This window comes from Balaenoptera musculus, chromosome 6 (assembly GCF_009873245.2).
Source record: "Balaenoptera musculus isolate JJ_BM4_2016_0621 chromosome 6, mBalMus1.pri.v3, whole genome shotgun sequence".
NCBI lineage: Eukaryota > Metazoa > Chordata > Mammalia > Artiodactyla > Balaenopteridae > Balaenoptera > Balaenoptera musculus.
In genome coordinates, this window is record NC_045790.1 from 115,145,032 (window position 1) to 115,171,540 (window position 26,509).

A 26,509-nucleotide genomic window follows, 5' to 3' on the forward strand; every position below is an offset into this window, starting at 1 on the left:
AGCCCGTCACGACGCGGCCACTGTTGGCAGAGCCCTTCTGCCGCGGGCTGGGTGCCGGCCTCCCGGGGCGGGCAGGCTCGCCTGGGTCCAGCACGAGCCTCACCTCCTGTCGGCAGCAGCAGTGGCTGTCCGGCCCTGGGAAGTCCTGGAACACAAGATCACCCTGATGGCAGGTGGCCCTGACCCCAGCCGGACCCCACGGGTGGGAACGCAGAGAGACAGCACTTTGCCTCGTGGGGCAGGGCGGGGTGGAGTGAGGCCTTGCTGGTGGCCACCTGCAGTCCACGGAGCGGGCTGTGCGGAGGACTGGCCCTGGAGCCTGAGTGGGCTCTAAGCAGGCCCACCCCACGCATCCCCTCTGCAGCCCCCCACCCACCCACCCAGAGCTCTTGCTCCCGCTCTAGCCATCCAGCCCAGGACCCAGAACCGCCCACAGTGCAGCCCGCACTGTGCTAGAGGACCCAGCTCCTGCCTCTGCGACACCCTCCCCGGCCCGGGGCTCAGCGTGTGAAAACCGACCATGCTGGGCCTATTTGGTGCCTGCTATCTGGGCACTGGGGACCCTATGCTTGCCCTACGGGCTCACGTTCCGGGGGAGACGACGGACAAATACACGGATGGACCACATCGGGTATCAGGGAGGGGCAAGTGCCACGAGGGCAGACGGGCACTGGGACAGCGATGCCACCTTAGAACGGCCGGGGAGGGCGTCTCTGAGGAGCTGACCACCGAGCAGAGACCCGGACAGGGGCGGACAAGCCTTGCAGACAGACGGGGAGAAGAGGGCCAAGCAGAGAGGACAGAAGGGCCAAGGCCCCAGGCACACGTGGGCCGGCAGGAGGGAAGCAGCAGAGGCTGGGGTGTGGAGCCCAGTGGGAGAGGGGAGAGTGAGGGAGGGGAGGGCCTCCAAGACCCTGCCCGCAGTGGCCTGTATGTACCACACCCGACCCTGCGTGATAGCAACAAGCTGAGGGGAGCTCCTGAGGCCCCACGTGCCCAGAGCCAAGCTGAGGGCGGGCCCGGGTCCCTCACCCTGCCACTCACTCCAGCCTCCTCCGCTTCCGGGCATGCCGGGCGTGCCGTGTCTGGAGCACGTCAAGGTCATCAGGACTGTCCGGGCAGGAGGGGGCAGAGGCCTGTGCGGGGTGTGGCGTTCCCTGAAACAAAGTCCAGGCAGAGGAGAACAAGAGTGACCCTCCAGCCGGGATGGGCAGGGGACGGGGTGGCAGCGAGGAACAGGTAGCTCTTTGGACTTGTCCCCGCGGAGATGGAACAGGAGGTGCTGCCTTCCTGGGGTCACACGCGGGCTCTGGCTTTCCCCTGACCCTTCTCTCACTCGGGGGCTCCAACCCCCTCTGACCAGCCCCCCAAGAGCCAGCCACCTATGCCATGGTTCCCCCAAACTGGGCCGGCCGGGCAGGGATGGAGGGCCCTGGGAGGCTGCACACGCTACGGGGGACGGCGAGCCTCCCTCCTGCCCTCACTCCCTAGGGCCCAGCAGTGTTTCGCCTTTGCTTCAGTCCAGAAGCCCCCCGGACTCCTAAGGCCGTGCTCCTGGGAAGGAGGTGGGCCGGGCCACGGGCAGGCGGGACCGGCACAGCTCCAGTGACAACCCCGCCGCCCCGGCCCCGGCTCTACCAGGCCAGCAGCAAGGCCACCCCGCGTGAAGGCGAGGGACTGCTTCTGGGGGGTCACCGCCTGCTCGCCGGACAACACCTGCCAGGGACCTTGGGGCCCTCCCTGTCCTGAGGCGACCCGGCTCTCCTGCTCAGCCCAGGCAACAGGGACTAGGGGCTCCCTGGGTGCACGGGTCAGGGGACACCTTCACATGTGTGCATATCAGGTTTGTCAGGAAACAGCTAAGGTGGTTTTGCCTCCACAGCTTAGAGAACTCTGGACGTGGACGTGCTGGAGCCGGCAACTGGACGGACCCCACAAAGCGCAGGCGCACAGACAGCCCCCCAGGGGTGTGTGTGCATGCACGCGGTGGGGCACGGAGACTGAGGCCGCTGCTCCTGTGGACGAGGCCTGGGTGGCGGGACCCCCATGCTGGCAGTGAGGTTCCTGCCGCCGAGTCCGCACGCGACGGGGCACACGGAGCGGCCTCTTCCTCCTCAGAAACCAGCTGCCGGCCCCCCTGCCACGACCTCCCCCTGCTCCTACCCCCTGTACTCCGGGCGGGGGCCGACACCCACAGGGGGTGAGGGCGCCCCGGGGGATGCGGATGGCGTGGGGAAGGGGGCGAGGCCTCCACACCGGCAACCGCCTACCTGAGCGGGCATGACGGCCGCCTGGGGACCGCCGGCCGAGCCCCCTGGCTGCCCGTCGACGAGCTCTAGCTCCCCCAGGTTGCTGTCGTCACTGTCACTCCCAGGGTTGGACCTCATGGCCACCGACAGGGTGGTGGGGACGCCGCGGGGGGAGAGGGTGGCCAGGAGCGCGGGGAGGGCGAAGGCCGCCAGGAAGCGCACCCTCAGCAGCAGGTAGGCGGGGCTGCCCCGCAGCCGTGCGCGCACCCGCCCCAGCGAGGCCTGCAGGGCCCCGGCTGCCCCGCTGGGCACCAGGGAGCTGGCTCTGTGCTCCAAGGCCTTCTTGCGGAGCAGGAGGCCAGACAGTGCCCGCAGGCTGCACAGCGTGGGGGGCTGGTAGGACAGCCTGCTGCCCAGGGGGGGCACACGCACCCCTCGCTGCCCCCTCAGCCACTCCCGCACAGCTGCCTCGCTCTCCTGGGAGAGGAGGCCCAAGTCCAGGGCACTCTTCTCACGCCTGGACCAGGGCGGGGGCGGCCTCTCCAGGCCCAAAGGCCTCCTGGGCTCCGCTGGCCCTGAGGGCCCTGCTTCAGAGTCGTCAGCCAGGGGCGTAGCCTGGGAGGATGTCCTGGGTACAGATGTCCCCCCCGCCACTTGGGCCTCTCCAGGGGAGAGTCCCCCAGGGCCGTGGGCCATGTCCACCTCCGCAGGGCTCTGGGATGTGGGGTGCGTCGGAAGGGTCAAGAGCTCTGTCCTGGAGGCAGGGTCTGATTGTGTGTCCGTGTTGGTTGGGGGCTGCCAAGGGTGGCCCTGCCCAGGGAGCCTGGGGCCCTGGCCTGCCTGAGTCGCAGTCGCGGAGGGCAGCAGAGTCACCGATAGCCCGTGGGGGTCAGGAGTCCCTGTTGGCCTCGGAAGGCCCACCATCGCCTGCACAGGCACAGAGAGCAGCCCCTGGGCTGTGAGCACCCAGGTGACAGGCAGACGGGTGCTGGCTGCCGTGTGTGTGCCCAGAGCTGGCGTCAGGCTGAGGGGCTGGATAGGCAGCTGAACGGGGCTGGGGGCTGCAGGGAGAAAGGGTGGCGCCTTGGGCACGCCCGGCTTCCGGGACGTGGCGGGGGCCTGAGACTGTCCGAGACTGCTTGGCCGGCAGCTCACAGGGACCTGGCCGGGGCCCAGACCTGGGGCCCTGGAGGCGGCAGGGGCAGCCGGGGTCTTCAAGGCTCCTGTGGAGGCCGGAGCGAGGGCAAAGGCTTGCAGCGTCAGGGGTCTCTCCTCCATGGCTGAGGCCCAAGAGCCTAGTGCACTTGAACTGGCCGCTACAGGGCCCCCAGGCCCAGAGAGCACAGCACTGGAGACTGCGGGGCCTTGGGGGGCCAGCGGCTGGAAGACTACAGGCGAGGAGACCAGCACCTGGGGCAGGAGGACCGCAGGGCCCTGGGCAGCCTTCCTGGCTCGGGCCTCCCGCAGCCGCTTCTCCCGAAGCAGCTCAGACACAGTTTTGGGCTTGGGCCGGGGTCCGCACGGAGCCTGCGGGGGTGCCCGCGGCGTGGACTCCGCGTGGCAGGCCTGCAGCCCTCCACTCCCCGTGTAGCAGGTGCTCTTCTTCGCAGCTCCTTGAGCCGGCACGCTCTGGAGGAGGCAGTCTGCAGGGAGGACAGAACACTGGCTAATGAGCTCCCAAGATAGGATGCGTCCCAGGGGAAGGGCCCTCACAGTGGGCAGCTGCTGGGCCTGGCATCTGGGCCGAGAGGGGCACGTCAGCCTGGCCGGACGTCCCCAGACCTCCCCTCGCATGGCACCCTGAGCCCCCATGCTCCTGCCCCGACCAGGGCAGGCCCGGGAGGAAGGCCAGCCCACGACGGCCCTGCGCATCAGCCCTACATCTCGAACACCTTCCAAACAAGGACTGCTGGCTACACTGCCTTCCTCCCTGCGCGTCACCTCTCAGGACCCCAGACCCTCGCCCGATTCTGCTGGTGTGGGCAGACTGGTGGCCACAGGCAGGACAGGCCTGTACCAGACGCTGCCCCACCAGCCACACCAGTCAGGCCTCCTCCCTGAGGGGGCATTCAAACGGACCCACCGCAGGACGTCCCTGATGGCGCAGAGGTTAAGAATCCGCCTGCCAATGCAGGAGACACGGGTTCGAGTCCTGGTCCGGGAGGATCCCACATGCCGCGGAGCAGCTAAGCCCGTGCGCCACAACTACTGAGCCTGCGCTCTGGAGCCCACGAGCCACAACTACTGAGCCCGTGTGCCACAACTACTGAAACCCGCGCGCCTAGAGCCCGTGCTCTGCAACAAGAGAAGCCACCGCAATGAGAAGCCCGCGCACCGCAACGAAGAGTAGCCCCCACTCGTCGCAAGTAGAGAAAGCCTACGCACAGCAACGAAGACCCAACGCAGCCAAAATTAAATAATAAATTAATTAACTGAAAAAAACCAAAAAAACAAAAAAACAAAAACGGACCCACCGCGAGGCACTGAAATCCAAAACCTGCAACAGGTCAGGCCCTTTCCCCACTAAACACAAACCACCCAGATAAAGGGAAAGGCAGATGGGCAGTACCTGGGGTGTTCTGGGCACTCGAGGGTACCTGGAAAAGAAACCAGAGTAGCGTCAGTGCCTCAGGGAAGTCCCCAAGGGCCCAGACCCACTTCTCCACCCCCACCAAGACCACCACTAGCCTGTCGCCCCGCCCCCAACGCGACTCCACCCAAAGGCACCCTTGGGAGAGCTCATCTCGGCGGGGTCAGGGCTGTGTGGGCTTTGCAGGGAGAGGCAGGGCGCCTGGCTGTCCAGGCAGGAGGGCATGGGGGTCCATGGCTTGGATGGGCCACCACAGGACCGTATTTGGTCCTCCGACCAGCAACACTGTTTTGTCATTTCCTCCCGAGGTGACCGGGCTCAGGGACACAGCCCCGAGCTGAAAGACTCAAAGATTTGGCCACCGGCACCAGGCTGCCACCCCAGTGGGGCCAGTGCCCAGGGCAGCAGGCGCCCAATGGCCCCCACGCTCCACCCAGGGGAGGTACGGCAAGGCGGGAGGAACACACGCTGTGGAGCCAGGTGGGCCTGAGTGCCAGCGCAGGCCCTGCACCCCCTGAACTCGCCTCAAAGCCCCTCAGGGCCCCAGAACCTCCCCGGGAGACGGGCAGACGCCTCCCAGGGGCGTCTCGGGCTGGCCCCGGCCTGCGCGGACCCGGAAATGCCTCTCTCCCCGGCTGGACAGGCGCCATCTGCCCCGTGCTGGCTGTGCCGCTGGGACGGGAGGGAAGGGTGGCGGGAACCAGGGAAGCCCATGCCTGGCACTCACCCTCACTCCTCACCTGCAGGGGCAGCGAGTCCCGGGCACCAGCCTGGAGCAGGGTGGGCGGCCGGGCCTTCCTCTCCCGGACGACCTCCATGCAGCCAGCTGTGTCGATCTGGAACAACTGAGGGACGTGGACACACGACACCACTTGACAGGAGGCCTTCCTGCCCATCCGGAGGCCCCCCACCCCCCTGCAGGGCCAAGGCCACGAGAGTGTCTGTGGAAGGACTCAGGCCAGCGCTGACCACAGCTGCTCTCGTGGAGCAGACCCAACGCCCCAGAGGCCCGGGCTGGGCCCGCACAGCCCCTTGAGGCTGTGGCCACGTGGCTCAGGCCCTAGCCAGGACTCGGGTCCTCCGGGCCGCCTCAGTGCTGCCGCCTTCCTGCCCTGACCCAGCCCCTCGGGACGGCCAGGCCCCTCTTCCCCTCAGCGCCCAGCCCCTCCCACACAGGGCTTAGCTGACGGCGGCAGGGACACCGCCCCATGGCTGCCCCTTCCACGCTGAGTTGAACGCTGAGAATCGTAGGCCACGGAAGAGCCATTTTTAAGGATCCACAACTTTAAAAAGCTGGACTTTAAGTGAATCCACCACAAACTTCAAAACTCCACCAAAAACGCAACGCACAAGAGAAAAAAAGTTGTGCGTCTGTGGCTCCTTACCTGAATGAAGAGGGTGAACACCGGGGTGCTGGCCAGGTGGGCACCCTGCAGCCGCCTCCTGACGCCGTCAGCTGAGGGGACAAGGGCACGTGTGCCAAGGGGCCCAGAGACTGAGCACCAGGCAGGGGCCCCAGAGAACCCACACCCAGCTGCCGCCGCGTTCAACCAGAGAGAACGGTGAGGACCTTGCTGGCAGGCTGGCACACGCTCCTGAGCCCCGAGAGTCCTGCCCCCCCAGACAGCATGACCCACGTGCGGGCACCGACACACTCAGAATCCCGAGAAGATGCTCCCGCTTAGGCCTGAGTGTCTGGTCACTTCCTGAACCGGCCACCAGGTGCTAAGCAGAACGGGAGAGGCAAAACCAAACCCCCAACCAGGTCGACACTGGGCGGACGGTCCCCTCCCCTGTCCACCCTCCCCGGCAGGGCAGCTGTGACCTCCATGTGCCTGCAGGTCCCCTCCAGTCCCCCTTCCCCGACCGACTCTACCCCTGGGCCCCACGGGAGGCTCCCGAAGGGAAGGGGCCCCCGGGCAGTACCTCGACTGTGCGCCACGGCAGGCCTCCGGGGAGCGTGTGGCAGGACGACCTCGCCCACCCACGGGCTCACGGCCATCAGAAGCTGGTGCTCAAGGAGCCTCCTCTGCAGGGCGTGTCCCTGGCGCCGCTGCCTGGTCCTGTGCCACAGCGGCCGCACGCAGGGCCTGGCCCCGCCACTGCCACCGCCGCCAGCGGGGGTGGGCCCCGGGGCGGCGCTGCGCAGGTGCGGCTGCCTCAGCTCCTTCTGTGGGGAGAGAAAGGCCCCTGGGGCCCCTGGCCAGGCTCAGCTGCAGGGCAGCCATGCGCCCACCCTCACCATCCTCCACTCCTGCTGGGTGCCGGAGTGGGGTGGGGATGGGAGACGGGACGGGTGCTGGGCATCAGGGTGGTCTTGGCCGCCTGGGGCGCCGCGTCTGGCACCAAGTGGCCACGTTGGTCTGAGCGCCTGCAGCGCTGTCTCCAGGGACCCCGAGTGGACGTCCCCACCCTGACAGACCACGGGAGGCTGCTGCTTTTGGGCACATGCACGGCTCCCTGCCCAGACCCCAAAGTGCCCCGCACCTGCGCCCTGGGCCGCTGGGAAACACTCTTTGGAGTGTGGTGACCTCAGAGGAGGGCACGGGGTCCCTAAGGCTGGGCTCCAAGAAGCTGCCCAGCTCGGCCACACCCAGGACTAACAGAGTCCCCGTTCCTCCGGGCAGCTCCCTGAGCTGATGACACGATGTGCCTGAGACAAACCCTGGGGCTTAAGGCCCTGCAGTCACAGACTCAAGGAGAGATGATCCCACGTGGCATGGGGGCCGTGGCGTCCACTGTCCCTAGTGTCAGAGAGTGGACTTCCAACCTCGCCCAGCACAAAACAGCCGCCCCAACGTGGACGCCACCCAGACGTGGCCAGAGCCGTGTCTGGGCCCAGGGCCTCGACACGTCCACGGACATGCCCCCGTGTGACCGGCTGAGTCAGACCTGAGCAGGCGGACAGCGGGACCCTCCACAGGGGCCTCCCTGAACTCAGGTGACCGAAGGGATAGCTCGTCCTCGCTGCGCCCACCTCCCGCCCCGCAGCTCGGGGCGGCACCCACCCTGTCCCTGCAGCTCTGCCATGGAGCCTTGAAAGCAAGCAAGCTGGGGGATTCCCGGGCGGTCCAGTGGTTAGGACTCAGCGCTTTCACTGCCGGGGCCCGGGTTCAATCCTCGGGTTGGGGAACTAAGATCCAACAGCTGTGCGGTGTGGCCAAAAAAAAAAAAAAGCAAGCAACAAGGTGGGGGAAATGGAGGGGCCTGCCTCAGGAAGCACGCTTCTGCCGGGGCAGTGCTCCGCAACGAGTGGACGGGTCAGGAGCGCACGCTGCAACGTGCAGGGAGGAGACGCCTGCGCGAGCCTAGGCCACCCCCAGCCCTGAGCGCAGCCTCGCTGACCCCAAGCAGGAGAGCTCCCACCCGCCCATGCCTACCTGGCGCGCCGGCCCCATGGAGCTCGAGGGGCGAGCGTCCGCCGAGCACGGGCATCTGACGCCTCTCAGGCTGGCGCTCTGGGTCCTGCAGGGGGTCCGCACCTGGCCCGCCGGCTCTGCTGGGGCTGAGGCCGTGGCGCAAGCTTCCCGGCGGCCACCCTGGGCCGCGTTGGAGCCCTTGGGAGGGCGGGGACAGGCATCACAGGGTCCTGGCCAGCTCCCGGCGCCCCCTCCCCACAGCTCCCTGGCGCTCTGCCGGACGGGAACCCACAGGTCCACGTCAGGCACCGCATGCTGTGCCGGCAGCAGCGCCTGGCCACCTGCCAGGGCCCCCGGGGCCGCCTCTGGCTCCGAGTCCTCGCTGTCCCCGCTGGTGCTGATGTCCCCACTGGTGGTGCCGCTGTCCCCGCTGCTGGAGCTCCACCGCACCCTGCGGGGGGGCCGCCGCCCCCGCCTGCGCCGCTGCCGCTTCTGTAGGAAGAGGGCTACTTGGAGGTCCCAGCCCCCCAGGGCTCAGCGACGGGGAACAGCGGGCAGGCGGGCCAGGCCTCTAGGGAGAGGCCTCGAGTAGGTGCGCCTCCAGGGGGCCGAGGGGGCTGGGCATGCTGGGTGGAAGCCCCCTCCCGCTGCTCTGAGGAGGGAGGCCGAGCTCCCTCTGCCCTCGGCCGCCTGGAAGAAGAGACGCCACGGCCGGAAACCAGACGCCCCCATTCTCGCCCGCCAGCTGCTCTCCCCTCACCCTGCCTGGGGTGACGCTAGCCCCCGGGGGCTGGGGCCTTCGGCTGACTTTTAGTAAAGCCTCACCCTGACCATGAGTTTCCACTTGCTTAGGCACTGGGAGCCCGTCCGATGGGGCAGTTCAGAGGCTATTTTTGCCCAGTGACCTACAAGAGCAAAACAACATGGAAGTTACTTTTTACAAACAGGTTTTGACAACACAAGCTTAGCAGCTTGGAGAAGAGGGCTCCTCTCCACCACACGCTGGTGGCCCCTCTAGCAGACTCGCACCGTGTCCCGTCAGAACCCTCACGCTGCTCCACACCCGAGCAGCTCCATGAGAAGTCAGGCATCTGACTCTCAACGGAAACCAGCCCGAGGGAAGTTCTAGCAAACACACAACCATGAGAAAAAAGTCACCCACGTTTACGTGAAACGGCCCTTGAATACCTGCTATTCCAGGCTTCTAAACCGGACGTTTCAAATTATCTGGTGTTTTCTGCCAGACAGTGCTGGTGGGGCACCGCTTCTACGGGGCAGTGTGACTGCGTGTGACAGAACCCTCAAACCTGGCACTGCTACGTCTGAGGATTCCCTCTAAGGAAACGTTACAAATATAAGCAAAGACTGAGCCACTGAACCCTCAGCTCGTTCCACCCCTGTAACAAAAAATGAGAAGCGATTTAAATTGTCCACTAACAGAAAACTGATAGAATAACCTGTGTACTATTACCCAAGGAAATATATCACGATTTCTGAAAATAACACTAGGATGCAGAATGTGTAAAGATATAGAAAAATATTAGTAACAGATAACATAACAACACATCATAAAGTAAAAAACAGCTGCTCAATTAAAAGTGGAATGACTCAACTTAAATAAGCTGGCTCTTCCTAGGAAAGCCACCCGCACAGGGAAGTACCCGGCAAGAGCACACCAGCAGACAGCAGCCACCTCTGGAGACAGGAAATGAGTTACGTTCCTTTCCTTCTTTTCATACATCTCTGCTTCTAAATTTCCTATAATGAACATGAATTAGTTTGTAAGATGAAAAAACCACCACCACCTGCTGAGATGATGAAAAATGGGGCAGAATGGGAATTCCCTGGTGGTCCAGTGGTTAGGACTCTGCTCTCATGCCGAGGTGCGGTCTTTGGTCGGGAAACTAATATCCCACAAGCCACATGGCGTGGCCAAAATATAAAAAAAAACAGGGCAGAAGAGCTGATGACCAGGGAGGCAGCCTGGGATGAGAGCAAACCACAGGCTTCCAGTGGTATCTGCAAAACTCCACCATGAACTCAAAGCTGTGAAAAGCCCTCGGACAGCAAATGCATCAAGAACTCACCAGGGATGCCAAGGCCACGGAGCAGGAAGACCCCGCGCTGACCCCCCGTGGACACACCAAGACCACGGAGCAGGAAGACCCCGCGCTGACCCCCCGTGGACACACCAAGACCACGGAGCAGGAAGACCCTGCGCTGACCCCCCGTGGACACACCAAGACCATGGAGCAGGAAGACCCCGCGCTGACCCCCCGTGGACACACCAAGACCACGGAGCAGGAAGACCCCGCGCTGACCCCCCGTGGACACACCAAGACCACGGAGCAGGAAGACCCCGCGCTGACCCCCCGTGGACACACCAAGACCACGGAGCAGGAAGACCCCGCGCTGACCCCCCGTGGACACACCAAGACCACGGAGCAGGAAGACCCTGCGCTGACCCCCCGTGGACACACCAGAAGTACAACTACTCACAGAGTTAGCGCACGTGAGGATGGTCTGAAGGCCACCAAGCTATTTTCCACAACTGAAGGCACAAAGAAGAAACCAAAAGGAGACGGGTAGGAGGGGTAGAGACGCGGTGCAGTCAGGATGCACACCTCCGGGTCAGCAGTCCACAAACGGGAGGAACATCACCACCACAGAAGTCTTTCTCCAGGAGTGAAAGCCTGAGCCCCACACTGGGCTCCCAATCCTGGGGGGTCCTGCACCAGGAAGCTGAGCCCCTGGAACATTTGGGTTTGAAAGCCAGCAGGGTATACACTTGGGAGAGCCAGAGGGCTGTGGGACACAGAGACTCTGCTCTTAAAGGGTGCACTCAGAATCTTACGTGAGACAGCGGTTTGCAAGGAGCCTGGGTCAGATACACTTGCCCATGGTGGAGAGCCTCCCAGAGAGGCAGGAGGTAAATGGAGCTCCCCCTGGGGATGGAGACGCTGGTGGCAGCCACTTTGGGGAGCCAGGTCCACTGCAGTAACACCAGTGCTGGTGGGCACCATTCTGGAATCCTCCCTCCAGCCTATGAGCTCTGGGGACACGGCCCCGCCCGCCAGAAGCCCTGCTCCAAGCACCGCTCCCCCACCCCGGACGTGCAGCCAACCACGCAGGAAGCCTACCCTTCCCTGCAGCAGGCCCACAGCCGTTGTACCAGGGCTGGCCCCACCGACCAGCACCACAGTAGTTGACCCCGACACAACAGAAGGGCCCACAAAGCCCATATAGGGGCACCCCTAGAACACAGAGCTCTGGTGACCAGAGAAGACTATACTGCTGGGCCCACAGGATGTCTCCTACGCAAGGCAACTTCTCCAAGATCGGGAAACCTAACTGACCTAACACACAGAAATAGATAGAGAGAATTAAGCAAAATGAAATTGACAGTAACGTAATAGTAGTAGGGGACTTTTAACATCCCACTCACATCAATGGACAGATCATCCAGACAGAAAAAAAAATCAGTAAGGAAGCACTGGCCTTAAATGACACGTGAGACCAGATGGAATTAATAGATATATACAGAACATGTCACCCCCAAACAGGATACACATTCTTTTCAAGTGCACATGGAACATTCTCCAGGATAGACCACATGCTAGGCCACAAACAAGTCTCAATAAATTTAAGGGTAAAATCATATCGAGCATCTTTGCTGACCACAACAGTATGAGACTAGAAATCAACTACAAGAGGGACTTCCCTGGTGGTCCAGTGGCTAAGACTCCATGCTCCCAATGCAGGGGGCTGGGGTTCCATCCCTGGTCAGGGAACTAGATCCCACACGCACGTCGCGACTAAGAGTTCGCATGCTACAACTGAAGATTCTGCATGCCGCAACTAAAAAAGATCCTGCATGTCACAACTAAAAAGATCCTGCGTGCCGCCAACTAAGACCCGGCACAGCCAAAGTAAATAAATAAATACTACAAAAAAAAAAAAAAAAAAAGAAAGAAATCAACTACAAGAAAAAAACTTCAAAAACACAAACATGTGGAAGCTAAACAATCTGCCACTAAACAACCAATGGGTCACTGAAGGAATCAAAGAGGAAATAAATACCTGGAGACAAATGAAAATAGAAACACAAAGATCCATAATCTATGGGATGCAGCAAAAGCAGTCCTATGAGGGAAGTTTATACCAATACAAGCCTATGTCAGGAAACAAGAAAAATCTCACGTAAAAAATCTAACTTTACACCTAGAGGAATCAGAAAATGAAGAACAAAGCTCAAAGTAGAAGGAAGAAAATAATAAAGATTAGAGTGGAAATAAATGAAACAGAAATTTAAAAAGTAACAGAAAACAATCAATGAAAGTTAAGTGCTGGTTCTTTGAAAAGATAAACAAAATTGATAAATCTTTAGTCAGACTCATCAAGAAAAAGAGGGGGCCCAAATCCATAAAGTCAGAAATGGAAAGGAGAAGTTACAACCAACACCACAGAAATATAAAGGATCATGTAAGATTATTACAAAAAATTATACACCCAAAAACTAGACAATCTAGAAGAAATGGATAAACGCCTAGAAAAGCACACTCACCTAAGACTGAGTCAGGAAAAAATAGACAATATGAATAGACTGATTACCAGTAATAAAATTGAATCAGTAAAAAAAAAAAAAGAACAAAAAAAAAACAAAACAAAACTCTCAACAAACAAAAGTCCAGGACCAGATGGCTGGCTCCACAGGTGAATTCTCCAAAACATTTAAAGAAAAGCTAACACCCACATGTTCACAGCAGCACTATTTACAACAGCCAATATACGGAAGCAACCTAAGTGTCTATCGATAGATGAATGGACAGAGAACAATAACGAAAACGTCGTGTCTGTACATACAGTGGAACACTGCTCAGCCACGAAAGGAAAAAACAGAAATCTTGCTATTGGCAACAACACGGATGGACCTAGAGGGTGTTAGGTCAAGTGGAATGAATCAGAGGAAGTGTGACTGCACTTGTGCACGGGGTCTAACACACAAAACAGACAGACAGACAGACACCAGGCCCGAAGATGCAGAGAACAAATGGGTGGTTGCCAGAGGGGAGGGGGGAGGGGTGAGGCCGAACAGGTGAAGGGGATTAGGAAGTACAAATCTCCAGCTACCAAATAAATAAGCCAGGGGACGCTCTACACGGTAGAAGAAACATAGTCAATAATGTTATAATAACTTTGTACGGGGACAGATGATTACTAGATTTACTATGATCACTCCCTAACACATGCAAATGTTAAAATGTATGCAGTATGCGTGAAACTAAAAAAACCGAAACAAAAAATAAGAACTTACCGACACCATATTTTTCTATTAATTCAATTAACTTTTCCTCTTCTTTGGAATTCCATCGTCCCTTTTTCAAGCTAAAATGTAACCTTCTGAGATACCTGAAAGCAACATAAAAACAAAGGGACGTTTTAGAAGCCAAGATGGCCTCCTGCTGCTGCCCTGGCATCTGCAGTGGTTTCTAAGCTATGACACCCAGGGCACAGGCAACAGAAGTAAAATACAGGCAAACTGGACTTCAGCAAGATTAGAAACTTTTGTGCTTCAAAGGTCACCATAAAGAAAGTGAAAAGACAACCCACAGACTGGGAGAGGATATTTGCAAACCACGTATCTGCTAAGAGACTTGTATCTGGAATATATAAAGAACCCTTATAACTCAATTTTAAAAATGGGCAAAGGACAGAAATAGCTGTTTCTTCAGAGAAGATACACAAATGGCCAAACACAGGAAAGCTGCTCAACATCATCAGTCTTCAGGAAATGCAAACCAAAATCACAGTGAGATACCACTTCACTCCCACTAGGATGGCTCGAATCACAGGTAGTAAGTGTTAGTGAGGATGTGGAAGACTGGGACCCTCTTACACGGCTGGTGGGAATGTAAAAGGGTACAGCCACTTTGGAGAATAGTCATTCCTCGGAAGTTAAGCAGAATCACCATGTGACCTAACAATTCCACTCATAGCTGAGAGAAGTGAGTATGTATATCCACACAAACACTTGTACACAAACGTTGTTTCCAAGGTTCACCCATGATGTAACACGTATCAGAATATCACTCATTTCTAAGGCTGAATAACATTCTGGTGTCCATACAGCATGAGAAGCGCATTTTGTTTATCCACTCATTTGCTGATGGACACTTGGGTTGTTTCCACCTTTAGGTTGCTGTGAATAGTGCTGCTATGAACACGGGCGTACAAATTTCTGTTTCAGTCCCTGATTTCAATTCTTTTGGGTACTGGGTGGAATTGCTAGATAATGTGGTAATTCTCCGTCTATCTTTTTGAGGAATCTCCATACTGTTTTCCAAAGTGGCTGCACCATTTTATACGTTTTATGATCCCACCAACAGTGCACAAGGGTTCTGATTTCTCCACATCCTCTCCAACACTTGTTATTTCCCATTATTTATAAACATTAACCATCCTCAGGTGTGTGAGGTGGCATCCTGCTGTGGTTTTGGCTTGTATTTCTATAATGACTAATCGTGTTGGCATTTTTTCATGCGCTTAATGGCCATTTGCAAGTCTTCTTTCGAGAAACGTCTATTCAAGTCCTTTGCCCATTTTTTTAAAAAAATAAATTTATTTATTTATTGGCTGCGTTGGGTCTTCGTTGCTGCACGCGGGCTTTCTCTAGTTGCGGCGAGCGGGGGCTACTCTTTGTTGTGGTGCACGGGCTTCTCATCGCGGTGGCTTCTCTTGTTGCGGAGCACAGGCTCTAGGCGTGTGGGCTTCAGCAGCTGTGGCATGTGGGCTCTAGAGCGCAGTCTCAGTAGTTGTGGCGCACAGGCTTAGTCGCTCTGTGGCATGTGGGATCTTCCCGGACCAGGGCTCGAACCTGTGTCCCCTGCATTGGCAGGCAGATTCTTAACCACTGCAACACCAGGGAAGTCCCCTTTGCCCACTCTTGAACTGCTGTTTTTTGGTAGGGAACAGTGTTTCTTTGTGGGTGATCAAAATGTTCTAGAATTGATTGTGATGATGGCTGCACAGCTCAATAAATACACCGAAACCCACAGAACTGTACACTTTAAATGAATGGATTATATGTGAATTACAGAATAAAGCTGTTAAAAAAAAAAAAAAAAAAGCAAGCCAAGAAAAGGACGAAGCTGAAGCTGCCTGCCAGAAACCCTGCCACCAGGGATCTGGGAGAGGAATTTAGATCATAGGGCTCAGGGAAACTGCCAACCAGGGGATCTCAAAGGATGTCCAGTTGAGCCTGTACAAAAGTCCGGTTTCAAAAAGAAGCTGTCCTGCCTCCCGAGCAGGTGAGCCCTGGTACGCCTAGCCCCCAAGGCCACACCCTCCTCCTCCGCCAGCAGATCACCCTGGGCCAGTCTCCCAGCCCGGCCCGCGGTCCACACGGAAACAACCCCAGCAAGGCCTTCCCTTGCCCAGCGCTGTCCGACTCACCGATCTCGGCACTGGACATCGCTCCTACCTGGCACCTCTTCCCGGATTTTAAACCAATCCTGCTCCCCGTACTTGGCAACCGCCTGAAGCAACTTCTGCAGAAAGAGGGGCAGACAAACAGTCTCTTGCTGCCACAGTCACGACCTCCCCAGCCCCAGTTCAGTTTTAAACTCCAGGCTCCAGCTCCCCTGGGCCCTGCAAGCGTACCGCATCTTCCTCTGGGGCCCAGAGACCCTTCTTCAGGCTGGGGTCCAGGCTCTTGGTCCAGCGGTAGATGAGCTGCATGGAGTCCCTCCCCTCCATGTAGTAGACGACTGGGGACAGAGGGGCTTCGTGGGCGCCATGCCTGCCGGCCGCCCGGGACAACAGGGCCCCCACGCCGCCCCCCGGCTCGCACGGCCGTGACCGGGGCACGGGCGCGGGACTCACTCCGCCGGTAGGGGATGTGGCTGCCGACGCGCATCTGCTGCACGAGCTGGGCGAGCGCGCGGTCCTCCTCCTGTGTCCACGCGCCGCGCTTCAGGGCCGGGCTGTGCTGCTGGTGCTTCTGCAGGCACTGGAAGGCGCTGCGCCAGGTCTGCCGGGGCCAGAGCACAGCGCGGGGCGGGGGGGGGGGGGTTATGCCGGGGCCAGAGCACAGCGCGGGGCGGGGGGGGGGGGTTATGCCGGGGCCAGAGCACAGCGCGGGGCGGGCCGGGGGTTACCGGCACGCGCCACGCACGGGGGACACCCGACTGCGAACCAAGGCTGCACTCCTGCCAGGCCCCTGGGGGACAGTGCAGAGTGCCCCCGACAGAAGGCTCGGGCCCACTAAAGAGGGTCCCCAGCACCGGCTTATGAAAGCAAGTAGGTCCACACACCGTCAGAGCTCCCCATGTATGTGGCACCAAAACCGTACTGTGAACTCAAATTCCCAACGGAGGCCTCAGCTCAGACAAGTCTACGCGTGAAGGTATCCTGCAGGGCACGTGCCAGCACCGTGGCGCTGACCCTGGAGCCCTGAGTCGGTCTCTCCGAAGCCCCCATCAGGGGCGGCCAAGCGGCGCCCGTGCAGGGGGCTGGGGTGCTGGACAGTCCCTGGTGTGGCGTCTGCGTCCGGGACACCCTCGCGAGGAGAGCTCCAAGGCGACGGCCCCCGGCTTCCACCCGAGTTCCAGCTGAGCACACAGCCCCCAGTGCCTGCCGCGAACACTTTTGCCCCAATCCGCCCCCTCACTCGTCTCCTATGCGGAAGGGGTTTCCCAAGAGCCGAGTAAGGTGGTGTGAGCTGTCTTCTTCCCCAGAGCAAGCTCTCTGGTTACAGAGCGCAGGCTGGGCGGCCTCCTGCAGTCCGTTTAGCTGAGGTGTGCGGGTGGTGAGGCCTCTGGAGACGCGACACGAAAAGCACGACCCGCTGAAGAAAGAACTCGTGAGCTGGACGTCATTCAACTTAAAGACTTCTGCTCGATGAAAGACGATGTCAAGAGAATTAAAAGACAAACCACAGACTGGGAGAAAATGTTTGCAACAGACACATCTGACAAGGCCTGTTATCCAAAACACACAAAGCCCTCTTAGAACTCAACAATCAGAAAATGAACTACCTGAATGAAAAACGGACCCACAGACACCTCACCAAAGATGGCATACGGATGGCAAGGAAGCGCGTGAGGAGAAGCACCACGCAGTAAGTCGCCAGGGAAAGGAAATTAAGAGGAGGCCCCACTGCGTCCCTATCCGAATGCGCACGATGTGGACCCCTGGCAACACCAGATGCTGGTGAGGGTGTGGAGCCGCAGGAACCCTCATCCGTGGCTGGTGGGCACGCAGATGGTGCAGCTGCTTTGGAAGACAGCGTGGCGGCTGCTTACAAAGCTAAACATAATGATCCAGCAATGGTGCTCCTTGGTATTTACCCCAAGGAGTTGGAAACTTCTGTCCACCCAAAACCCTGCACATGGATGTTCACAGCAGTTTTATTCATAACTGACAAGTCCTGGAAGCACCCAAGATGCCCTTCAGCAGGCGAATAAAAAATAATCTCTGGTCCATCCAGACAATGGAATATTATTCAGCGTGAACAAGAAATGAGCTATCAAGCCATGAAAAGACACAGAGGAACCTTAAATGCACGTCCGTAAGTAAAAGAAGCCAATCTGAAATGGCCACATGTTGCATGATTACAAACACGTGACATTCTGGAAAAGGCAAAACTATTGAAACAGTAAACTGAACGGTGGTCGCCAGGGGGTGGGGGAGGAAGGAGGCACAGGTGGAGCACGGAGGACTCGTAGGGCACTGAAACCATCCTGTACTAGACGATAATGGTGGGTACACGTCATTCTACTTCCGTCGAAACCCACAGAATGTGCGAACCCCAAGGTAAACCATGGGGGATCACGACACGTCAACGTAGCTCTGTCCTTGGTAAAAAAACGTGCCACCTGGTGAGTGACTTTCACGACAGGGGGGGCTGTGCACGTGCGGAGGCAAAGGTGCGCGCGAGACCTCTGTACCGTCCTCTCCATTTTGCTGTGAACCTAAAACAGCTCTAAAAAACGGTCTGGGGATTCCCTGGCAGTCCAGCAGTTAGGGCTCCGCGTTTCCACTGCAGGGGGCACGGGTTCAATCCCTGGTCGGGGAACTAAGATCCCGCAAGCCGCACGGTGTGGCCAAAATACACACAAAAACAGTCTTAAAAAAGAAAAACACTAAGGAACTAAAGACATAAAGGGAATTCTCTGGCAGTCCAGTGGTTAGGACTCGGCACGTAGAATAATTTTTCTAAAGCCTCATTTACCAAGTAAATAAAAGCTAGTGTACCAAATTACACAGCAGCTAAATGTATACAGCAAAACTGTGAGAGACACAAGAACAAAACGACTTTTTAACAGTTATGTCAGGCTTCGTCCAAGTTCCATCAATACAATTCTTTCAGAGAGCAAAATTCAATAATATAATAAACTCCATTTAATAGGCTTATACGGAAATCCAGACTCCCAGGGCAGAGAGCACGCTTTTGTTTTTGAATGGCTCTGGTAAGTTTCGTTTGGTCTGCTGCAACCACGTGCTTGGCCACAAAAGTGAGAAATTTAAAAAATGGAGATTTTTACAGACTGCATTGTCAGGTCATAAAATTCAAACTAAAGAATAACAAAAGGGATTCCAACAAACCTCGGTATTTAAAAATGAAAAAACACATTCCTTCCTAAGCTAAGATCCAAAGAGGGAATGAAAACTGAAATCACAGCCACTCCAAAACCGATACAAAGGAGACATTTCATACCAAGCTGTTCTCAGAAAAGCAGGCCTTAAATGCCTTCATCGCTAAAGACAGAGGTGAGAGTGAGAACTTAGTTCTCACCTTAGGAGACGAGAAAGACAGCAAAACCCAAAAGAAACCAGGAAAAGGTTCTTCTCACACCACCAAAATAAATCTCCCTCAAGCTTACTAGGGAGAGACAGGCGGGAACTCGGGGAGGGAAGGGATTTGGACGGAACTCAAAGGCTGGTCTGGCATGTGGGTGGAAGGCACGTGAGCTCTCAGAGAGGCAGCGGGGTCTGAGGAGCCTCCGAGCTCCGCCTGGGGAGGCGTGGAGGGGGGACCCTTCCCTAGGGCCACACCCTCGACAGCTCCAAGGGACGACCCTGGCCGCGGCGCGACGTGCAGCCCGCAGACCCCCGAGCCCGCCCGGGCCCTGCAGCCCTCACCCCCAGCTCCTTGGCGATCCTCTGCCAGTTCAGGTGGCCGTGCCTGGCCGCGATGCCCTTCAGCTGCTCCACCTCCTGCGCGCTCCACTCCTGCTTGTTGATGCTCGGGTGCTCGCAGTTCTGCCAGAACCGGCGGATCTCCTGTGCGCCGCGGCTGCCCTCGAACTGCACACAGAGAGAGCTGTCTGCAGGGCTTGGGGGCTCCGTCTAGGGTGCCGAGACGTGCCAGCAGGGAGGGCCCCGAAAACCACCCCACGCTGTGGACACGCACTGGACCGGAGAGGGTCGCGGCGGGTCTGGCGGCCACGCGGGTCTCGGCCTCACTGCCCGGTGCTGACCCCCACCCCAGCTTCCGGGACAGAGCCGCCCCAGCTCACGTTGACGTTGGAGATCTTCTCCCAGTCGTGGTCGTCCAGCCTGTCGCCCAGCAGGGCCTCCTCGGGGAGCTGACTGGAGGAAGGGGCCAGGGCACGGGGTCACGCCGGGCTGCCCTCGGCTCGCCCCGCCCCGCCCCGCGCGACACCCTCCCCAGCAGGACCCCACTCACTTGATGTCCTGCACCTCCTTCTCAGCCTCCCTGGCCTGCTTCTCCAGGACCTGCCTCTCCACCTCACTCGTGCTGCTCCTCTGTTTCTGCTGCAGATACTCGAGCCTGAGAGGCAGGAAGAGGCACCAAGGTTACCAACGGTGCTGCTGTGCCCCGCGGGGGCACGTGGGGGTCTCCGGGGCTGGCTCGGCCTTTCCACAGATCCGGGACGCACCCCGCAGAGCTGGTCACCCTGTACCACACCACGCAGCACGGCGACGGGGAGCACAGACTCAGCACGGGGTCCAAAGGCGAACCCTGCTACCGCAGACAAGCCACTCACTCTCTGTAAGCTGCCCTGGCCCTTGCGCCCGCAAAGAAAGCAGCGGCCCTCCCTCTGGGTGTCACGACGGCCACACTGGCGGCCAGCGTGGCGATATTAATGCAGGTGACAACACTACTGGCGCCCCACGTCCCAGAGCTTGTGTCCCAGCTCCCAGCTCTGCGCCCCGCACACAGCGAGGCCTCCAGACATCCTGACCCTCACGCCCAGCACCGAGGCCGGAGCTGCAGTTACCACTACAGGAAATAACCGTTTGCAGAACAGGCCGAGCAGAAAACCCAGCTCTCCTGCAGCCTGAGGAGCAACCAACCGTCACCACAACAGATCCTGACCCACACGTCGAGCCGTGAGGCAGTGGGCAGCCCCTGGGAGCCCCGGCCTGACCCCAGGTGCTGTGACGTGATCACGAGACACCGTGCTATCAGCACACATAAGACGCATGTCTTGCAAATGGTCCTCGCTTGCAGGGGTGGGAACTGAGGCCCAGGCCAGAGAGAGCACCCAGGTCACATGATTTACGTGGCCGCCAGGCCTGCCCCGCCCTCACGCTCCACCCTGGACATCCGGCTGCCTTACATGGGAGAAAGTTCAGGAGCAGTGCCACGCCCGCTGCAGCAGAGTGACCCCTGCAGAGCAAGGGGCGCGGCTAGGGCGCGGCTAACGGGACCTCTGGCCATCACGAGCCGCCAACCTGGACCGGCCCCGCGTTCAGACTTACTTGAGTAACTTGGGCTGGAGCAGACGCTGCAGGCGGTCGCTCACCACGGACTTTCTGAGCAGGACCTTCTCCCAGGTCTTCCCTGAGAAGCAAGAAGGAGGATGCGGTCGTGCCGTCGTCCCCAGGACGCATGTGCCTCGGTCAGACCACCTCAGCGACCCCTGTGCCCCGGTCAGACCCCCTCAGCGACCCCTGTGCCCCGTGCAGGCCCGCGGCGAGTAAGCGAAGGTGCTGGTGGGCGCCCCCCAACCCCACCCCCGGGCAGGGCTCCCCAGGGCTGCGTGCTCAGGAACGGGGCGGGAGCGACCAGAGAGCGAGCCCGGGGTGGGGGGCCGGGCCTGCCCCTCACGACAGTGTCACCGCAAGGACCCCACCCGGCACGGGAAGAGCAGGGCTTCGGGTGACCAGGCCCAGCGGTCAACGCCCCGAGGAGCCTGGCGGCCCACGCCTGCGGGGAGGCCTGGGCACAGGCAGGGCGGGGTGAAGGCCCCTCGAGCCCGAGCCGGGCAAGTGCTGAGCTTTGGGCCTGGGCTCTCACACTTGGTCACCAGGAGCTCCTCGAAAGCCTTGATGCCCTGGGCGGCCCTCTCCCGCATGTCTTCGTTGGCAGGAGGCCCCTGTCGGAAAGTGTCGTGTTATGACGTGGATGGAACCCGACCGTGCTCCCCGCCGGCACTCGCGACCCCGTCCCCCAGCCTCTCGAGCAGCCCGGCCGCATGCGAGGCCGGGCCCCGGACGCCTGGCCCTAGAGCGCTGCCTTGAGAAGGGCTCTGGACACCACCCGGCGGCACACGGTGGGCTCAGTGACTCCACGAGTGCTGACGAGGGGGGCGGGACTGCCATCAACCACGGGGACACCTCTGCTGCCAGGACTCCACGCTCCTGCCCGTGCGCCACCTCTCCAGGAAACGCGCCAGGGGCTTCTCCGTGCAGCGAGCTCAGCTGCCACCTTCCAGGGGAGGAGACCTTGACTTCCACCCCTGAACCCGGCAGAGTTTTAATCTAGAGAGGTTGGGGAACACTCTCCTGAAGAATCCAAGGGAAGTCACCACACCCACAGAAGGCCGTGGGGACGGGAGCCCCTTCCCACAGAGCCTGCCCGCCCTCCCTGACGAGAGCAGAGCCTGCAGCACTCACCACCCCGGTGACCTTGTCCTTGAAGTAGGGCTTCATGAAGTGCCCCAGGTACAGACTCGAGGGCAGGCTCCTGCTGTCCTTCACCTTGGGGCCCTTGCACCCCACCAGTTCCCGCATGACTTCCTCCTGCGGCAGACACAAGGGGCCACCTGTGGGCCAGGCAGCAGTGCCTCCCCTTGGAGAGGAGGGGACCCAGAGCCCTGGTCCTGGGAGGCCTGGCTGCAGGGTTCTCGGGGCCAGACCCTGTCCTACCTGCTGCTCCCGGTTCTGGGCCAGCAGCAGGCTGACCTCGGCCAGCTTCTCCTGGAGGACCTCCTGGTAGACCATGTTGAGCTGCAGGCAGGTCTCTGGGTCTTCAGGGAGTGCCTTCTCCCTGGGGTCGTCCTCATCATTGCTGGCCTCCCCCCACCTTTCTCCTTCCTGGTGACAAGCGGAAAACTGCAGGTAAGGGAACACTCCCGCACCCTCCGGGCCCCAGTGGAGCTACATTCTGGCCGCTGGGCTGGTGTGAGACCACCCTGACAGAGGACCACACAGCGTACGGACACATTCCCTAGTTTTACGACAGTTCAATTTAAGTGTAATTTCTGGGCTTCCCTGGCAGCGCAGTGGATAAGAACCTGCCTGCCAATGCAGGGGACACGGGTTCGATCCCTGGTCCGGGAAGATCCCACATGCCGCAGAGCAACGAAGCCTGTGCGCCACAACTACTGAGCCCGCGCTCTAAAGCCTGCAAGCCACAACTACTGAGCCCGTGTGCCACAGCTACTGAAGCCCGCATGCCTAGAGCCTGAGCTCTGCAACAAGAGAAGCCACCGCAACGAGAAGCCCGCGCACCACAACAAAGAGTGGCCCCCGCTCACGGCAACTAGAGAAAGCCAGCACGCAGCAACGAAGACCCAACGCAGCCAAAAATAAGTAAATAAAATAAAAATTAAAAAAAAAAAAGTACTATCTAAGAATGCATCTCAGGTGGCGAAGCGCAACGAAATAAGCAGTTTTCACTTTCTACAATAAAAACTTCTGTAAAACTTGGACTTTGTAAGAGGCCCGCTGGCAGCCGCAGTGAGCGGGAACATGGGCCGCTGCAGTGCTGGCAAGACTGAAAACAGAGCCGGCCCCAATGTCTATCTCGAGGCGATGAGTCTAAAAACCACGGAACTACAGTAAATCCGTATCAGAAGGACCACCCAGCTACTGCAAATAGGAAGCAATTCTGTTTCCATTGACTTGATATAAAAAACAAAAACCCAACTGCCAAAATTTTCCAAACTAACATAAAATTACAACATAAGCAAAAAGTACTTAAAAAGCGGCACCACCTTCGTGCTTACTTGCCAAGCGCTGTTCTAGGCCCTGGTACATGTGCACTGACCGGTGCTGTGAGTGCCCCCACGGCACAGACTGGGAAACCGAGGCAGAGAGGTGAATACGGGGCAGGACCCAGGCAGCCCGCTCAGCCTCCCGCGTGTCATGTCACGTCCCCTGAGGTCAGTGGAGCCAACAGGAGCTCAGAGAAAGCAAGAGGCGTGAACACCAAGCTGCTAAGAGTGGTATATCTAGGGGCAACCTTACTTCTGATGATACTTCGGGGTGTTTCCTCTTTACTAACAAATACGCGTTACTTTAAAAATGCAGAAAAACCAAGGTGAGTTCAAAACACCCCCCTCCCCGGACCCCCTGGCGGGCGGTGCGCCTGCCTCAGCAGCACAGCCACCTCAGGCCGGAAGTTACCAAGAGCAGTGGACCAGCCGCGTCAGAGTCCCCGTCGGGCAGCGAATCTGCAGGAACGCAAGCACGTGTGTCAGTAACGACGACGGAAACGGTGGCTGGTGATGGGACGTCACAGGCGCCGAGGAGACCGACCGGCCAGCGCGGCACACGGCGCATCTCCCAGGCAGACAAGAGAGGGGCGCAGGCCAGGGAGGTCCGGAGGATGGGACGTGTGCTGCGTGGGCCTCCCCCTCCCCGCCCGTGCCCAGTGGCTGAGCACTGCCCGTCGGCTGTGTGGAGAAGGCACTAAGCCGAGGGCAGGGTCAGCCAGAAAGAGAAGACGCCAGCCCAACATGGAGTGCCCCCGGGCGCGCAGAACGATGACCGCGGGGACAACCAGGGCAGGCTTCACAGGAGACAGCTCTGTCCTGGGGGAAGTGAAGCCACTCAGAGGAGGGGACAGGACAGGCACAGAGGCCCCAGTGCCAAGTGAGAAAAGGCCCTGGTGCAGTTGGGAACCGTGAGAGGCTCGGTCTCAGAGCTGCACCTGGGCCTGAGCGGGGTGAGCAGGCCAGGGCCCTGGACGGCTCAGCCACTGCAGGCAGGCCTCCAGCCAGAGCTGCGGGGAGGGACACTCAGGGCCCAGGGAAGCACGCGGAGAGGACAGAGCAAGAGCCCTGGCAGCAGGGGCCTCGGACAGAGGGCAGCTGCCTGAGCCCAGGGAAGAGATCCATGGGGTCTCAGCGGCGGTGACTGTTCAAGCACGGGGGCAAGCTCGGCCCTGGAACCTTCCGATTGCTGAGGAGGGCACACGGCCCCTCCTCCCAGGACAGCCGGCTGCACCACGGGGCAGGGTGCTCGCACACAGCCAGCGGGGCCGGGGGCTGACGAGGGAGGGGTGGTGACACACCGTCCAGCACCACAGCACACTGCGGCTGACCGGAACCCGAGGGCAGACACGGCCGCTCTGACCAAGGAGCGCGGACACTGACCTGCGTCGGAATCCGAGTCGAGACTCGACTCCGAGACGTCCACGTTGATACTCGAAGAGCTGGGATCCAGAATCCTTTCCAACTCCCTGATCTCCTTCGATATTCTGACTCTTTCAGCATCTACATCCATGACGTCTGCCCGCCTGCAAAATACGTTATGTTATAAATAAGCCAAGGGGGTGCAGAAATCCCACCGGCCCTCAGACATGCAGCCCTGCAGGGGATTGACCAAAGCAGGCACCGGGCGAGAGGCCGGGCCCAGGGAGCGCTGGGACCGACCTGACACCCACCTGTGCCCTGTGAACCCCCGCTTTTGCTCTGTCAGCTGCCCTGAAGCTGCGACCAGCATAGGGGGAGAGAGTGATGGACACCAAAACAGTCCAACTGCCACCAAGCCATGAGTGAGCTGGCCACCCAGTGCGTTAAAAGGAAGCCGCAGTGGCAAAGTCACTAGAGGACAAGAATGAGGCCCATGGACCCTAGGTGCAGCTGCTTGCCCGCGGCACAGACCTGGACACACAGGGTATTGGGCAAGCGGGCACTGAAATACACACTGACCAGGTGGCAGGGCTCAAAGCCCTGGGAGGAAGCCCCCTGAAGGCAGGGCCTGCTGCAGCCCCAGCATCTAGCACAGCACCTGGCCTTCGGGGCTGTCTGACACTGAACAAACCCTTGCTAAAGAAACAGGGACCTCTTTTCTTAGGAACGAGAATGTGGAAAGTCTAAAAAGGGGTCGAAGGTGGGAGAATAACTGGGTAGCAGGGGAAACGCCTGGGGAACAGAAGCACAGACGCAGGAGCCCAAACCACGCAGGAGAAGCCTTCTCCCGCCCGTGCAAGGCCTCTCCCCGCTGCAGGCGACGGCGGCCTCCACTGCGACAAACAGGTCCGCCGCCAACCAGAGCATCCCCAGCTCGCGCAGCAGCACAAAGCTGAAATGCGAAGTGTTTATAACCCAACTCGGCTTGAAGCCAGCCGGTCTGCAGAACCGACCGCAGCTCCGGGTGGGCGCGGGGCACTACCTCCTCGGGCAGCGGGAAGGAGGCCTCCAGGACGGCGAAGCGGTCCCGGCCCAGGGACCCCCGCGCGTCGGGGCGCCCCGCACGCTCTGCCCCCGACGGCGCCCGCGGCGCCCCGGTGATGATAAGCCCCGCGGCGGACCCCGCCGCCCCCCGCCGCTCCTCACCAGCCACCCCCCGGCCCTCCCCCGTCGCTCCTCACCTGCGCGCAGAGCCAGCACCCGACCTCCACACCCCACGCTTCTAGCAGCAGAGCGAAGACTGAGCCGCAGACCGGAAGTCCCGCCTCCAAGGCCTTGGCGGAGGCGCGGGGCACGCCGGGACGGGGCTCTCGGGCGGGCGCGTGCTGCCTCCTCGCGGCCGGCTGCGGGACTCCCCGCGCCCGCCGGCGCCTCGCTGCGGCCCCAAGGGGCCCGGTCACCGGGTCCGGAGCGTCTTCTCCCCCGCGGTGGGACCTCCCGCAGCCACCGAGCCTGTCTGTGCTGTTTCTCCGTTAGCTGTGTCCAGGGTTTTGGTTGAGGAACCGAGGAGAAAACCTGCCGAGCCCTCGCGACTGTCCCGGCCGGGCCGTGCGGGGCCAGTGCGCCGAGCCCGTCGGAGACGACCGGCCTCACCCCGGCGACGCGCCCCCGCGGGGAGGGGCCCTGACCTCCAGAGTGAGGGCGTCTTCCTAGGGGCGGTGGCGGAGTCCTGGAAGGCGAGTTGAGGGTGCCGGGAGAGGT

At 59.9% G+C, this 26,509-nt stretch overlaps 1 protein-coding gene across 2 annotated transcripts; it reads right to left on the reverse strand.

Moving 5' to 3' along the window:
* Window positions 1–10: 10 nt before the first annotated feature.
* SNAPC4 (small nuclear RNA activating complex polypeptide 4) lies at window positions 11–26,073 on the reverse strand. 2 transcript variants are annotated; one of them, XM_036855464.1, is made up of 23 exons: window positions 25,990–26,073; window positions 24,770–24,912; window positions 23,799–23,845; window positions 22,317–22,484; window positions 22,065–22,190; window positions 21,466–21,544; window positions 20,928–21,009; window positions 19,888–19,992; window positions 19,718–19,790; window positions 19,341–19,505; window positions 16,080–16,227; window positions 15,858–15,964; window positions 15,651–15,745; window positions 13,513–13,607; window positions 9,024–9,103; window positions 8,220–8,690; window positions 6,766–7,009; window positions 6,225–6,295; window positions 5,580–5,684; window positions 4,819–4,846; window positions 2,271–3,892; window positions 1,033–1,157; window positions 11–145 (listed from the first exon to the last, which is right to left on the reverse strand). In XM_036855464.1, the coding sequence occupies exons 2-22, from the start codon at window positions 24,897–24,899 to the stop codon at window positions 1,041–1,043; spliced, it is 4,158 nt and encodes a 1,385-aa protein (XP_036711359.1). In that variant the 5' UTR covers window positions 24,900–24,912; window positions 25,990–26,073; the 3' UTR covers window positions 11–145; window positions 1,033–1,040. The 2 variants fall into 2 exon arrangements, with proteins under 2 accessions (XP_036711359.1, XP_036711358.1); XM_036855463.1 differs by having other exon boundaries at window positions 16–145; window positions 1,045–1,157.
* Between the last annotated feature and the right edge of the window lie 436 nt (window positions 26,074–26,509).

Bases quoted from the DNA above. Each gene is read 5' to 3' on its own strand.
- SNAPC4 (XM_036855463.1), bottom strand. From the start codon at position 24,899: ATGGATGTAGATGCTGAAAGAGTCAGAATATCGAAGGAGATCAGGGAG. The intron at 21,545-22,064 runs GTGAGTGCTGCA...ACTTTCCGACAG, and splicing joins AGGACAAGGTCACCGGGGTG to GGGCCTCCTGCCAACGAAGA. The intron at 21,010-21,465 runs GTGAGAGCCCAG...CTTGCTTCTCAG, and splicing joins GGAGCTCCTGGTGACCAAGT to GGAAGACCTGGGAGAAGGTC.